Source organism: Arachis duranensis, chromosome 3 (genome assembly GCF_000817695.3).
Source record: "Arachis duranensis cultivar V14167 chromosome 3, aradu.V14167.gnm2.J7QH, whole genome shotgun sequence".
Taxonomy (NCBI): domain Eukaryota; kingdom Viridiplantae; phylum Streptophyta; class Magnoliopsida; order Fabales; family Fabaceae; genus Arachis; species Arachis duranensis.
In genome coordinates this window covers 105,510,364-105,524,458 of record NC_029774.3, presented here as the reverse complement: position 1 = coordinate 105,524,458, position 14,095 = coordinate 105,510,364, and the positions used below count along the sequence as shown (strand labels likewise).

General features: G+C 37.8%; 1 protein-coding gene across 1 annotated transcript; it reads right to left on the bottom strand.

Annotated features, from left to right (window-relative positions):
• Positions 1 to 4,282: 4,282 nt before the first annotated feature.
• LOC107479984 (uncharacterized) lies at positions 4,283 to 5,217 on the bottom strand (the record flags this gene model as incomplete). The annotated part of the gene is given in 1 exon segment (XM_016100107.3): positions 4,283 to 5,217. A coding segment is annotated over 1 exon segment (713 nt), but the record flags the coding sequence as incomplete, so codon positions are not given.
• Between the last annotated feature and the right edge of the window lie 8,878 nt (positions 5,218 to 14,095).

Here is a 14,095-nt window from a genome sequence, read left to right as displayed (position 1 = left end):
ATGCAGTTCCACTCAAGTAGGCTATTACTGACCTATGTTCGTTAATCCCTAATTTTGACGATCTTAGACTGGAAACGGCTTCTCCGCTCAAACTGCAGCAAATCTTAAGAATTTTCGAACAAATGAAATGGAATTCTAGCCTTAAAGAATCCTCACGGGGTTCGAAAGTGAAGGTTTCAATCATATTTCTAACACTGAAAAAGGCATTTCGACCTCAACATTTTAGCAGAGGAGGAAGATCTAAGACATAGAAGGACGAAAAAGGGCTTTGAGAAGAAGCTCTTCCTTCTTCACTTCAGGAAGAGCGCCGACGGCAACCATAGTCAGAATTCTTTCAAGTTAGGTCTTGGACGACCTCAAAACTCTGAAAGATGGTATAGGTAATGGAAAAAAAATACATTCATGGTTTCTGAACGAATTTTTTTTAAGGTATTTATTATGATGCATATATATAGTTGTTTAATTTACTAAAACGAAATAAAAATTAACATTTAATTTAAAAATATAAAAATAAATAATTTTAAATATTAAAAACTTACTATAAAAGATAAGTTTGACAAGTTCCATATTAAATTTATCGACACCAGAGAATTTGCCTTTCTTTAGACGGAAGAACACAACCTACTCGGAAGGTGGTCAGCAGCATTATCCTGAAAGGCTGAAACAAACAAATTTTAATGGCCTCCTAGTGTATCTCTTAATTTAAGAGTCTTAAATAGCATTACCCTAAAACAAATATATCTCCTCTTCTTTTTTTTTTTTCCCTTGGTCTCACACAACTCACACACTCATACACACTAGAAAGAATTCTATATATTACACTCATGGAATTTGAAGTCTGATGCAGCTTAATGACAAGTTTACAAATCCCCCATTTGTGCCAAAACCTCAGCTGCAATATATCTTTCTATTATTGTAGACTTGCAATATATCTCTTTCTATTATTGTAGACTTGGATTATTTTTTTTTTCACCATGTAGCAGAAATTAGAATACCGTTTTAATTGTTTATCGCTAATGTCATGAAGTCTATCATTTGCTTCGAAACATTGGAATGCAGAATCAATAGCTTAGGATACTTATCCAGCTTTCGTGATCGGGATTCAACACACCTTAGCATTTGTAATAGTAGAAATTTGCAGTTATAATTTGTTAGAATTATTTAAAAAAATAAATTCCAACAATAACAAAATTTGTATGAAACTGGACGCAAAACAACCCTAAATCGTCACCTGATTTCAAATATTCTAGGCAGGGTCTCTCCAAAATGGCAGAAACAATAACGAAACGAGATAACTTTAACTATCTAAAAAATAATGTTATAGGAGGGGATTATATGACAGCACACAATCCTCTGTTCACTCGTACAAGTCAGAAGGCTACATGGTGGAACAGAAATTTTCATGGCTAAAGGAAAGAACTAAAGAAGTAACTGGGAAGAAAAATTGTAACAGATTCACACAAATACATCCATAATCAGAGGTAAGGCCTAGGACGAAGAATACTTATTCGTCAAGCCTCGAGTTAACTAACATTCTAAATGTGAGATAAATTAGTTAAAGTATACCATCTCAAAAAAAAGAAAAATGCAATCCACGAAAGTGATGCATAAAAAAAAACCATCTAAATCAGAATCTAATTCATCTAGTACATAATCCTTAGAAATTATATAAACTATAACTCATGCAAAATTTTGAACTAGAAAGATCTTTACAGAATGATGTATCAACACTTACACTAGTGATATAGAAGTACAATTCCTGTGAAAATTAAATTATTTCTTTCTTCAAGCAAAAAAGCTAACTATTAGGACATGCTCTGTTCTAATTACAAAAGTGCAGCCTTATTTTCCACCTATTTCTTGCTTTTAGGATTTTGTGAAGAAAACAATGAAAATAAGTAATCAGTTTCTTATTTTCTCTTTTCTCTTTGTTCATAACATATAACAGGAAATGAAAACATTAACTAGAGGAGAGCCTTAGCTGGTAAAAGAATAGTACTTGAATAAGACTGGCATCTTGGGGAAAAAAATGAGAAATTGTAAAATCAAAAGACAATAATTATAGCACTGATTGTTTCTCAGCTTAATATTGTACAATGTTAATACTTAATAAAAACATAGATTGAATCCAATACAAAGTTCCTAATTGAGAAAGCATTCTTTGTGTACTAAGGTAGCGTTTGGTGGAGAGACAGAGACAGAAAGACTGAGACTGAGAGACTGAGAAACAAATCTCAGTATTATGTTTGGTGCAAAATGGGAGACAGGAATTGAAACAAGAATGAAACTCTAATTTAATTTGCACAAAGGGTAAAATTGGAATTAATTAATTGAAATGAAAGTATTTTAGGTATAAAATGTTATTAAAGTTTCAATCTCCATCTCTAAAAATTTCAGTCTCCTGTGTCCCTACTTTTTGGAGGTACTGAAATACTGAAATTTTGGAGACAGAGACAGAAATTTTAGTACCAGTTTCTGAACTAACAAACACGATACTGAATTTCAGTCTCTCAATCTCTGTCTCAGTACCTGAAAACAAACGCTACCTAAATGTTATTATCAAATTTGTCAACAGTATATTATCTACCTTAGATTTTCAACTATGTCTTAATTAACTTTGCTGCCCTTGAAAGGTAAGTAATATGAATCAACAATACCCACAAAACATATAGCAGCATAAAAGTTAAGCAGCTTATCCGAAACTGTACAAGTAGAAGGAATAACCTTTGGTTGTAAGGTTGCAAGAATTTCACTAAGGGAAGGTACATGAACTAGCAAATATAAAATGCAATTATATGAATGAACCCAAAATCTCTTCTACCATGATAATAAGAAAAATGTGTCACTTCTATAAGAGGTAATAAGCTGCAAGCTCATTAGCATCAAAATTACAATATTCCTAAGTAGCTTTTCTGAGTTCTTATGGATTGTCTGTCTATGATGATATCCCATAAAACAATTTTATAAGAAAGCAGTGGCATAATATCAGATCAATAGTTCATGATCACCTACAAACCTCAAGAAATGTCATCTTACACATAGAGAGACTACAATAATGAGCAACAACTAAATCATACAATTGACCTGCAAAGAAATCATCTTAGGACTAGTTTGAAACTTTGAATTGGCTTTTGAAAAAAAGTATTTATTCTTTTATCTTTTTTAAGAAAATCATTCTTTATAGATAAAAGTTATTTTACATTTGGGTAGACTTTTTAAAAAGAGTTTTCAAATATTAAAAACGTCTTTTGCTTCTGTTTTTTTTTTAAAAAAGCAAGGTATTACTGGCTTTTAGCAAAAAAGCAAATAATTTTCTTTTTTAATAAAAATACTTTTCTTAAAAGATGTATCAAAATGTGATTAAAACTTAGGGTACTTTATTTTTTTTATAAAACGTACTTTTTTAACTCAAATAAGCTCATTCAAACCAACACATAATCAGGAAATTCTTACTCCTAAGTACGTCCAGATAATTATGGTCAATTGTTCATCTTAAACCAAACAAATCATTGTCTGGCATTTATTAAATCCAAAGCACAGGATCATGTTTTAGATCAGATACATACTTAAAAATAAAAAGAATGACAGTGGACTAAGACAGAGCAGAGAGTTTCAACCCTATGTTTTCTCAAGGAGGCAAATGAACTAAGAATTCATTCATAAAAGTCAGTTTGCACTTGGAAGACTTCAATTATGAAACCTAAGAACAGCAGACTATATCTCTTAAAGATATAACCTTTGCATGTAATATACTTTTTCATAATTCATAACCAAATATGGAAGACGTAACAATGATCTGTTATCTAAAGTCCAATCCCAAGAATTTCAGCGAATCTATCAATCATAATACATGTAACCTACCCCACTTATAGACAAAGTTGTACGTACCAAAGCCTAAGCAAGTTGTAAATCTGGCATGTAAAATTGAGCTTGGCATCCTGTTTCTGTGTCGAAACCCATTACCAAAGCCACATTGCTAAAAGTTCTAGGATCAATCAAGCATTCCACACAGTTCCAGAATGCAGACATATAACACCATGCCAAATGAGTTATATTTACTGAACAACTATTAAACAAAAAATTCTTAGGATGGAAAAAAGAAATGAATATAACCATATATACTTCTGCATCACACACAAACACAAGTAACCTAGAGATAACATTTTAAACAAAATCTTTTCAATATAAGGGCAATAATCTCCACTTTTCTACATCAAATTATGACTATACCATAGCGTGAATATGCAATGCTAACCCCACAAAAAAAAAAAAAAAAAACAGAGTGTATATCAAGAAACACGCATACGCTATCAAGCCACGGTGCTCGTCGCCGCCATCCGCAAGCAAAACGATGAGACCCGTCGAAGCCCTGGTCGCCCACAGCACGAAAACCGAAGCGACAACAATCGCCACGATCCCTCCCTGAGGCAGGAATAGCGACATGGCCGAGTAGATCACCACCGGCAACATGCAGTAACCAACCACGCTGGTGCACGTGTGAAGGTCCAAGTTACCGGCTCGACCGGCAAGCATGTTAAAAACCACGTACAAGAAGATCGAAGAGACCACGATCCAGCCAAGAATCACGCCGAATTGGATTTTTCCGGCAAGTAACTGGAAGAGGCAAAATGACATGTAGAGAAGGATCGGTCCGGATAGATCGGAATCCTTGTGGATAGTGTGGTTCACGCGGAACGGGTTCAGAACGGATCGGATCTTGCTCCAGATTTGTTCAGGGTGGATCCCGAGCTCCTCGAGGAGTGGTTCCTCGTCGTCGAAGTTGGCGGAGCCACCCACGGTGCCCGGTGCAGAGTAGATTGGGCCAGATGAGGTGGACGCTGCGGCGGAGCCTATGTCAAAGGACATGAAGGGGATGCCGGAGTTTGGCTGGAAGGGCGGCGCAGCCATGCGTCGCTGCTGGATGTTTGGACCTCCGGCGGTGGGGTTTCCGGCTTGTGGGAAGGCCACCGGCGGAACCTTGAACTCTTTAGCCATTGGATTGGAATTTGGGGGTGAAATTAGGGTTTTGAGAATTGGATATGCAGTGTTTTTTGGGTTGCTTTGTTTGCTGGCTGAGAGAGGAAACGATGAGAGTGAGCGTCAGAACTCAGTACTATACAGAGTTAATGGGGAGCCTTTGTCGGTTCGGTAACCATTTTCTTTTCTAAAATCTCACCCGTTTTGGTCATAGCCTTGGATGATGTTAATTACAGTTAGTTTTTTTTTTTTTTGAGAAAAGAGCATTTTGATTGTCCAACAACATTTAAATCTTAACGAGAAAATACATTTAAGTTATTGACTTTTTTAAAATTTGTTGTACTGACTTAGCCGATATACGAATGCACACGTAGAAAAGTTTTTAAAAAGAACAAATTAGATCAGGGATCGATATGTCTAGAATTTAAAAAAGTCAATAACTTAAATATATTTTCAAATACTCAGATATAAATGTCTGCGGACCAAAAAGTTAAGGACCTATTTGTCCTTTTTTTTTGGACTTGAGCAGTGCCAAATAACCCCGATCCGACCCAACAAGGATCCCACAAATTCAAACAGAGAAGCAATACCCCTTTCCCTCCTATAACCCCTCCTAATTAATTTATCTATCTATCTATCTATCTATAAGTCTATAAAACAGAATTCTCGTAAAGCCACAACTGATGTAGAATTTTTTTTAATCTATTTAATATATAATAGTTATGCAGTTCAGTTCCCAAAGTACAAGAATAGTGTTTCCTCCAAAACCTACCATTTTGCATAATGAAACGTCTCCAGAAAGGTATAGTGTTTCCTCCAACAATAGCTAATAACTATTTCCTCAAATTGACGACACCTAGGCATATTTAGGAGAGAAATAAACTAATGAGCAATCCGAAAATTCACACAAATAGTATTTCCTCTAGAAACAACTCAATGCCCATCATTGTTGGTGACGACACCTCGCGATTAAATAATAGATTCCTTCCATAGACATGAAAATGCGTGGCAACCTCATAGTCGACACCTACCTAATATAAAATTTAAACTAATCTCACCAACTCCATATAAGCAGCTTCGTGCAATCCTCTAAGGACAGTGTTCCCATCGAAACAGAAATTAGCGCAAGGGAATGGGGCTTCTGGTGGATATAGCATCCCAGTGAACGAGGTTGCCACAATCTTCCCTCCTAAACAAGTTCAGCCCTGACGGCTTCCCAATAAACAAGGTTGCTACAATATCTCCTACAAAAAAATTGATGTCCGTACGAATTTCTTGGATTGAGGTCCTTTTAAATTTGAAATATATTTACAAGAAGGATACGTTCCCGCACATGTTGAAGGACATGAGGTTAAATGTCTATAAATTTTAGGATGGTACATTGTTTATAAAAAATATAGAAACACATTGTTATTTTTTAGATAAAACTTGTTCTTGCAACTATATTATGTTTCGGAAAATGGCTAGAAAGAAGATTTTGTCAGAGATATCAATCCTACCAAGCTCTCTTGGTCTTTAGCTGTAGGGGTTGCCCGTTTATATGAGTTTTCAAGCCAGTGGAATGAGAATGAGGTCTTTAGCTTGGAGTTGGTCCTACAAGATGAGAAGGTATTAAATAAGTAATTCTTTGTGTCTGCTTCCAGTTTTGTTAGATAATCCATTTACATATAGATTCTAAGTCGTCAGACTTCATTGCCCTTCAGTGTATATGGCCACAAAATCGGTCAGATACTGGGACTTAATTACTGTCCAAGCTTCGTATCTTAGGTTGAACTCAGACATCTCCACAATCCATTGTAGCATCCTCCCCACAATGTTCGTCTTTTGCAGAATGTGCTTTATGGGTTTATTAGTTCGGACTTTTATAGTGTGAGCCTGAAAGTAAAGTCGAAGCCTTCTTGAGGTGAAGATAAGAGCATATACGAACTTTTCTATCTTTTGATAGTTTAATTCTACTCCTTGTAGAGATTTGCTCACGAAGTAGATGGGCTACTCTCCGTTCTCATCTTCTCGGACCAAGGCTAAGGCTACAGCCCGACTTGACACTGCTAAGTAGAGGACGAGCTCTTCTCCTGGACTAGGTCGAGTAAGTATCGGAGGTCAGCCCAAAAATGCTTTAAAATTTTGAAAGGCTTGCTCGCATTCCTGGGTCCATTCGAATTTGCTCCCTTTTCTAAGTATCGAGTACAAAGGTAGAGACTTCAATGCTGATCTTACTAGAAACTTAGATAATGCTGTCAACCTTCCATTTAGTTGTTGGACTTCTTTAAGACAATTCGTACTCTTCATCTCTAGTATTGTTGTGCATTTTTCAAGGTTGACCTCTATGCCCCATTGGGTGAGTGTGAAGCCTAAGAATTTTTCAGCCTCCACTGCGAAGGTGTATTTTGAAGGATTTTATCTCATCCTATGCTTCCTTATTATGGATAATACTTCGGAGAGGTTGGACAAAAGAGTGAAGTCGTCCTTGGCCTTGACGAGCATGTCGTTTACATATATTTCCATGAGTTTTCCTATGTGGGAGGAAAACACCTTGTCCATCAGTCGTTGGTATGTGGCTCCGGCATTCTTTAATTCGAAAGGCATTACTACATAACAGTAGTTAGCCTTGGGAGTGATGCAAGAAGTCTTTTCTTGGTCTAGTTTATACATCGAAATTTGATTGTATCCCGAGTATGCGTCCATAAATGACAAATACCGATATCCCGAGGCTGAGTCAACCAGGGCATTGATGCTATGGAGGGGGTATGGATCTTTGGGACAAGCCTTGTTGAGGTCGGTATAATTGACACACATATTTCGTTTTCCATTATGTGTTTTTACCAGAATCACGTTAGCCATCCATAATTGGTACTTTACCTCTCTTATGAATCCAGCTTATAATAGTGTCTGCACCTATTCCTCCATGACCTGTGCCTTTTTGGGACCAAGTTTCTGACACTTTTGCTGAATAGGTTGAGAGCCCGGGTAGACAATGAGTTTCTGAGATATGAGATCGGATCTATACTTGGCATGTCGGAGGCTTTCCAGGCGAAGAGGTTGGAGTTTCTTCGTAGGAGGTCAACAAGCTGTGCTTTCAAACCTTCCTATAGGTTGACTCTTATACTCATTGTCTTTTCAGTATGATCTCCAATTTACATTTTTTTCAATCTTCCCTTTTGGTTGGGGACGTAGTTTTTCCCGACTTCGGACGCTGCAGAGTTCAATAGTGTTGACTTCTTTTCCACCTGTACTGCCTCTTAAATTGAGGCTCTTATTGTAACATTTTTTGGCCAACTTTTGATCTCCTTTTATGGTGGAAATTTCTTCTGCAGTTGGAAATTTCATACATAGGCGAGATGTAAAGACAAATGCCGCTAGTTAGTTTAAAGTAACCTGACCTATTAAGGCATTATAAGCAGATATGATGTCGACCACAATGTAGTCGACACTTAATGTCCTTGACATAGAGCCTTTACCAAAGGTGTTGTAAAACGAGATGAACCCAAAGGTTGGATTGGCGTGTCTTCCAACCCGAAAAGGTTTTCTGGGTACGCCTTTAGATCTTTTTCCTCTAGCTCGAGTTTGTTGAAAGCGGACTTAAACAACATGTCCACCAAACTCCCTTGGTTCACCAAGGTTCTATGGAGATTTGCATTGGCGAGTATCATTGTTATTACTACTAGGTTGTCGTGGCCAGGTGTCACCCCCTGTGCATCCTCTTTGGTGAACGAGATGGTTGGTAAATCAGGAATTATATTCTTGTCTCTAACTTGGTATACTTCTTTGAGATGCCTTTTATGGGAGAATTTTGAGATTCTTCCTCCTGCAAACCCTCCGTTTACCATATGTATGTGCTTTTCAGGAGGTTGCGGGGGTCAATCTTGTTGTCATCTGTCGTTGTCATCTCTTTTCCTCTTTCTTTGATCGTTCGATATCTCGGCTAAGTACCTTTCTAGCCGACCTTCCCTGGTCAACTTTTCTATGACATTCTTTAATCATAACAATCATTAATAGAATTCCCATACAGCTTATGATACTCGCAATATTCTTTCCGACTTCCTGCTTTTTTTGTTTGATAGGACAAGGAGTTGGAAACTTTTCAATGCGGCATACCACCCTGTAGACATCTAAAAGAGAAACTCTAAGTGGCCATGTAATTATGATATCTTCGAGGCTTTTCTGACTTGTACTCTTCCTTTTTCTTAGCTTCCTTTTCCTTGTCCCAACTTTGGTAGGATAGGTTGGGCCTTGGGGGAGGTTCTCTAAGTTGAGAATTTTCCTCCATGTTAATGTACTTTTCTGGCCGTTCTTGTACTTTGTACAAGGAAGTCAGGCGTCGCTTGGATATGGATTAGGAGAACGACCCTGCTATAAGGCCATTAAACAACCCCATTATTACTTCTTCAGAAGGTAAGTTTTATATTTTCAAGCAGGCTTTATTGAATCTTTTCATATAATCTCAGAGTGTCTCCCTGACTTCTTGTTTGGCCCCTAGTAGGCTTGGAGCATGCTTTATCTTGTCTTTCTGGATTGAAAATTTGGTAAGGAACTTCCTTACTAGGTCATTAAAGCAAGTTACCGACCCGGGTGGTAAGTTGTCTTACCACTTCATTGCGGCTTTAATCAAAGTTGTCGGGAAGGCCTTGTAATGAGTTGGCATCAGAGGTGAAGGTTGTGGTAGGCTTAGAGAAGAGAGGTTGAATCTATGCCTTCCTTTTTGTAGCTGTTATAACCCTTTTAAACAAAACTTTCAATCTTGATTCTGTTTGTACTCAGCAGTGGAAATTTATGAGACAATTAATTTTTGTCTTATGAATATCAGAAAAATAAAACACAGCAGAGAAGAGAAAAGCTAACACCAGCATATATCCTGGTTCGGTTGCCTTGTGCTATGCAACCTACGTCCAGTCTCCTCCACAACAATGGAGGAATTTCCACTATAGTTAAAAGTATTACATACACCAATTTCACATTCAAGTTCTAACCTAACTTGACATTGGCTATGCTAACACCTAACTATTCACTCTTACTGCTAACCCAACTAAGAAAGGGATACCAAACAGGTACAAGATACAAGACACTTAACCAACCTAAAGAAATCAGAAAATAACTCTAGGCTTTTCTCTCAAGTGTATCACTCAGCCTTTTTCCACTCATGGCTTTTACTTGAACTTTCTCACAATGCCTTTTCTCACAAGAAATTACAGAAAGATAAGCATAGAAAAATACATCACAATATGTAAAAACATGAAGGAGATTGACTTCATCAACAACCTCTTTGCTATGTGCGAAACCAGATTTGCAAACCTCAGATACAGTTCTTCAGTATAGGCCGAATGCTTCTTTGAAAGAAAACATTATCCTAGTAGAGGAACTTCTTTGTAGAACACCACTCTCACACTCTGGTTTTCTCTCCTTACCTTCTGAATAAACAGCCAGCTTCTTTTATCTCCTTGCATGTTCCTTGGTCCTTCTTCCAAGGTCAACACTTTGAGCCTTGAGCTTCACCAACCCAAAGATTCACTTTTTCTCCTTAAACCTTAGAGTAGAAACTTTTTCTTCTGACTTCTCCAACTTGACCGAAAGTCATAAATCAGCAACCATAGAAATCTTCCCATGGTTAACTTGATCTTAACCATTGAAAAACGACTTGGTCCCCAAGACATGTTTGAGACCGTGGATTTACAGCAGAAAGGAACATAAACCATCTTTCCTTTGTATCCCATTTCAGATAGAGCAGAGAGTTGGGAAGAAGAGAAGAAGATCTGATGTATGCAAGAGGAAATGGGTTACCTTTAACCTAAGCTTGATTTGGTTTGAACTGGGTGATTTGATATCTGCCTTTCTAGCTTAATCTTTCTTTTTCTCTCTTCTTTGGTGAAAAGCTTATGGAAGAAGCTCTCTCTCTTTCTCTTTCTTACTTTTCTGAAGCTTGTGATTTGACATGATCAGAAAGGAGAAAAACGTTTCTTGTGGTGTGAGATCAAGTTTGGAGGGAAATAAAATCAACTCGGGCTTGGATCAGTTTGTGATATGCTTGGCCCGTTATGATTTCTTTGGCTTCTTTCTTTACTTTTCCTTGGGCTCTCAATTTTGCTTTCAGCCTACCACCTCTTGTTTTATTTTCCATTTCATTTGGGCTGCTCAACTTAATTAAGGCCTGCAACATAATAATAAATAATTAGCAACATATACTCATTAATTAATTAATCAACACTAATTATTTATTTTACCAAAAATAATGTTTGTCATCACTAATTAATTTAGTTAATTTCTTAACTCAACAAGAGGAATTAGCTAGGTACATCCGACTTTTGAAATTTGGTGAGGTGATGTCTCGGAATGGTCGTTCCATCGTAAAGATCCATGTCGTGAGTTTTGAAGTTCCAGGGGACGCTGGCTCGCATGATCTCTTCAACAAATAGATCTTCACCTCCAAGAGGGCTTGCCTTCTGATCTGTCCAGTTACTCCGTCTTTGGAGGTCGGCTTTTAACCTCAAGAGCTTTTCCTCCAACTCTCTTTGTCATCGTGCTTTTTTTTGTAATTTCTGTTCAGCTTCTCGTTGTCGTTCAACCTCTAGCTCGAGTTGTTCTAATCGTCCATGGTGGCCGTGAACTAACCCTAGTATTTCTATCGGATGGGGAGGTTCTTCATTTTTGAACGTGTGGACTTCCGAATGAATCCGTCGTGGATGAGGGTTTCTTGATGATCCTTCCCCATTGGGGAGTTTGTTCTCTCTCGTGGTGGAGGTAATGCTAGTGTCAGGTCGTCATGGTGGGGCTCTGGTTCCGACTCAGATGTCGTATGACTGATGCTAGGGCATCTTGGCCAGTTTCACTGACCTTTTTTTTTACTTTTTTAGGGTAGTTTCATGCATTGTCTTAGTAAATAAGCAAGTTTTGGATAAAAATACACTTACATCTTGATTCAAGCAAACATTGTGAACTTTACATGATTTCATGAGAATTATGCAGGAATTGAATGATAAAATAAATAATGCATGATCTCATGACTTGAAACAGAGCTTTGATGCACTTTATTTGCTTAATTTCAGGACAAAGGAAGCAACGAAGAGCCACGTTAGCAGCCACGTTAGTCTAATTAACGTGGAATGGGAGTAAGTTTGTAGCGTTAATGGAAAAGTGATCGCCAATAATGCCTTCGAAAGCCATCATAGCCCACGTTAGTTGTCACGTTAGTTGCATTAACGTGGGAGCTAACGTGGAAAGGAAAGGAAAGCTCCAACGTTAGTGGTAAAGGTGAACACTACTAACATTCCAAAAGGTCACACTTAGCCACGTTAAGAGTCACGTTAATCCAATTAACGTGAACTCTAACGTGGAAGGAGGAAGAAATTGCCAACGTTAGTGACACTCACCTTTGTCACTAACGTTGGAGATAGTAATTACCACCACGTTAGTGGTCACGTTAATGCTATTAATGTGAAGCACTAACGTGGGGAGAAGGGGTGTTTTGAAGCGTTAGCGACAAAGGTGAGTGTCACTAATGCCCTCGAAGCTTGGGCATGTCCACGTTAAGGGCCACGTTAGTTACACTAATGTGGATCACTAACGTGGGGAAGAGAAGCAAGGAGCAACGTTATTGGTAAAGGTGATCGTCAATAATGTTTGCGAAGGACTAAGAGGCAACATTATTGGTAAAGGTGAATGCCAATAACGTTTGCGAAGGGCTAAGAGGCAACGTTAGTACCACTAACGTTGAAGTTAACGTGGATCAATTTGGTTTGGAGCGTTAGTGAAAAAGGTTATCATCACTAACGTTCTCGAACCCACATTTTCACTTAACGTTAACACCACTAACATCCTAACTAACGTCCACCCATGCCTGACTCACACTTTTTCTGCAAGCAAAGCTGAGCCCACTGAAGATTGTAATTGCTCAAGATTAAAGGCCCATATCCAAGACTTGAAGAGCTAACTAGAAGATCAAGAAGAGTAGTATATATAGGAGTAGTTTTGAACTAGAAAGGAGCTTGTCATTTTGGAGAACTACACTCTGTATATTTACTTTTCCTGCAAATTCTAGTTTACTTTAGAATGTACTCTTCTCTATCATCTTCCATTTCCAGAGCTATGAACAACTAAACCCCTTTTCATTGGGTTAGGGAGCTCTGTTGTAATTTGATGGATCAATTATAGTTTTCATTCTTCTTCTTCTTTCTTTTCTCTTGATTTACTAGAAAGCTTTCGATCTTAAATCAATTGGTTAGTTGTCTTGGAAAAGAAACTCTTCATAATTGGATCTCCTCTGAGCCTTGAAAAAGGGATGAGGAGATCATGCTAGAAATATTTTCTCATGTTGGACCAAATTGGGGTTTGGATAGATATAGTGACATATAATCCTCCCAATACTTTGATTTGGAAATACATGTGGTATAATCAGTGACCATACTTCATCTCTTTCCATGAGCAATTAAATCAAGGAATTGGGCAATTGTTCAAGCTTAGAGAGATTGGATTGCCAAGGAATTGGAATCCAATCATTTAAGATTGCCAAGGAGATTAATGAATGCATTGATTGAGGAAGAGATGAGAATGAACTTGATCCGGAGAATGCAACATCTCCTAAGCCCAATGAATCCCCCATTTCTGATCTTACCTATTCTCTTTACATTATGTTATTTACTTTTATGTTCATCTCCCCAAACACCCATTTAAGATTCTGCAATTTACTTTCTGCAATTTACTTTTCTATAATTATCAACTCAACTTCTGCTTAGCTCAACTAGAATATTCCTCCAATTAAAGTTGCTTGACCAATCAATCCCTGTGGGATTTGACCTCACTCTATTGTGAGTTTTTACTTGACGACAATTCGGTATACTTGCCGAGGGAGATTTGCTGAGAGACAAGTTTCCGTGCATCAATGACCGTCTTCATACTAGTTGTCCACCATACACAGATGTAGACTTCCAAGTCCCTGGCAACAACTCCGATGTTTCGAGGGTTACCTAAAACAGTAGTTTGGGCCTGAACGTGAGGTCCAGACTCCCTCTGAGGTAGCGTCCAACTTGTTCTAGTGTCAAGGTGCCGCCGTCCAAGTTCCTCGTGAGGAGGTGGGGATGGTACCTGCAAGAAACTCCGATGTTTAAGTTAGCAAGGGCTAAGTAGCTTT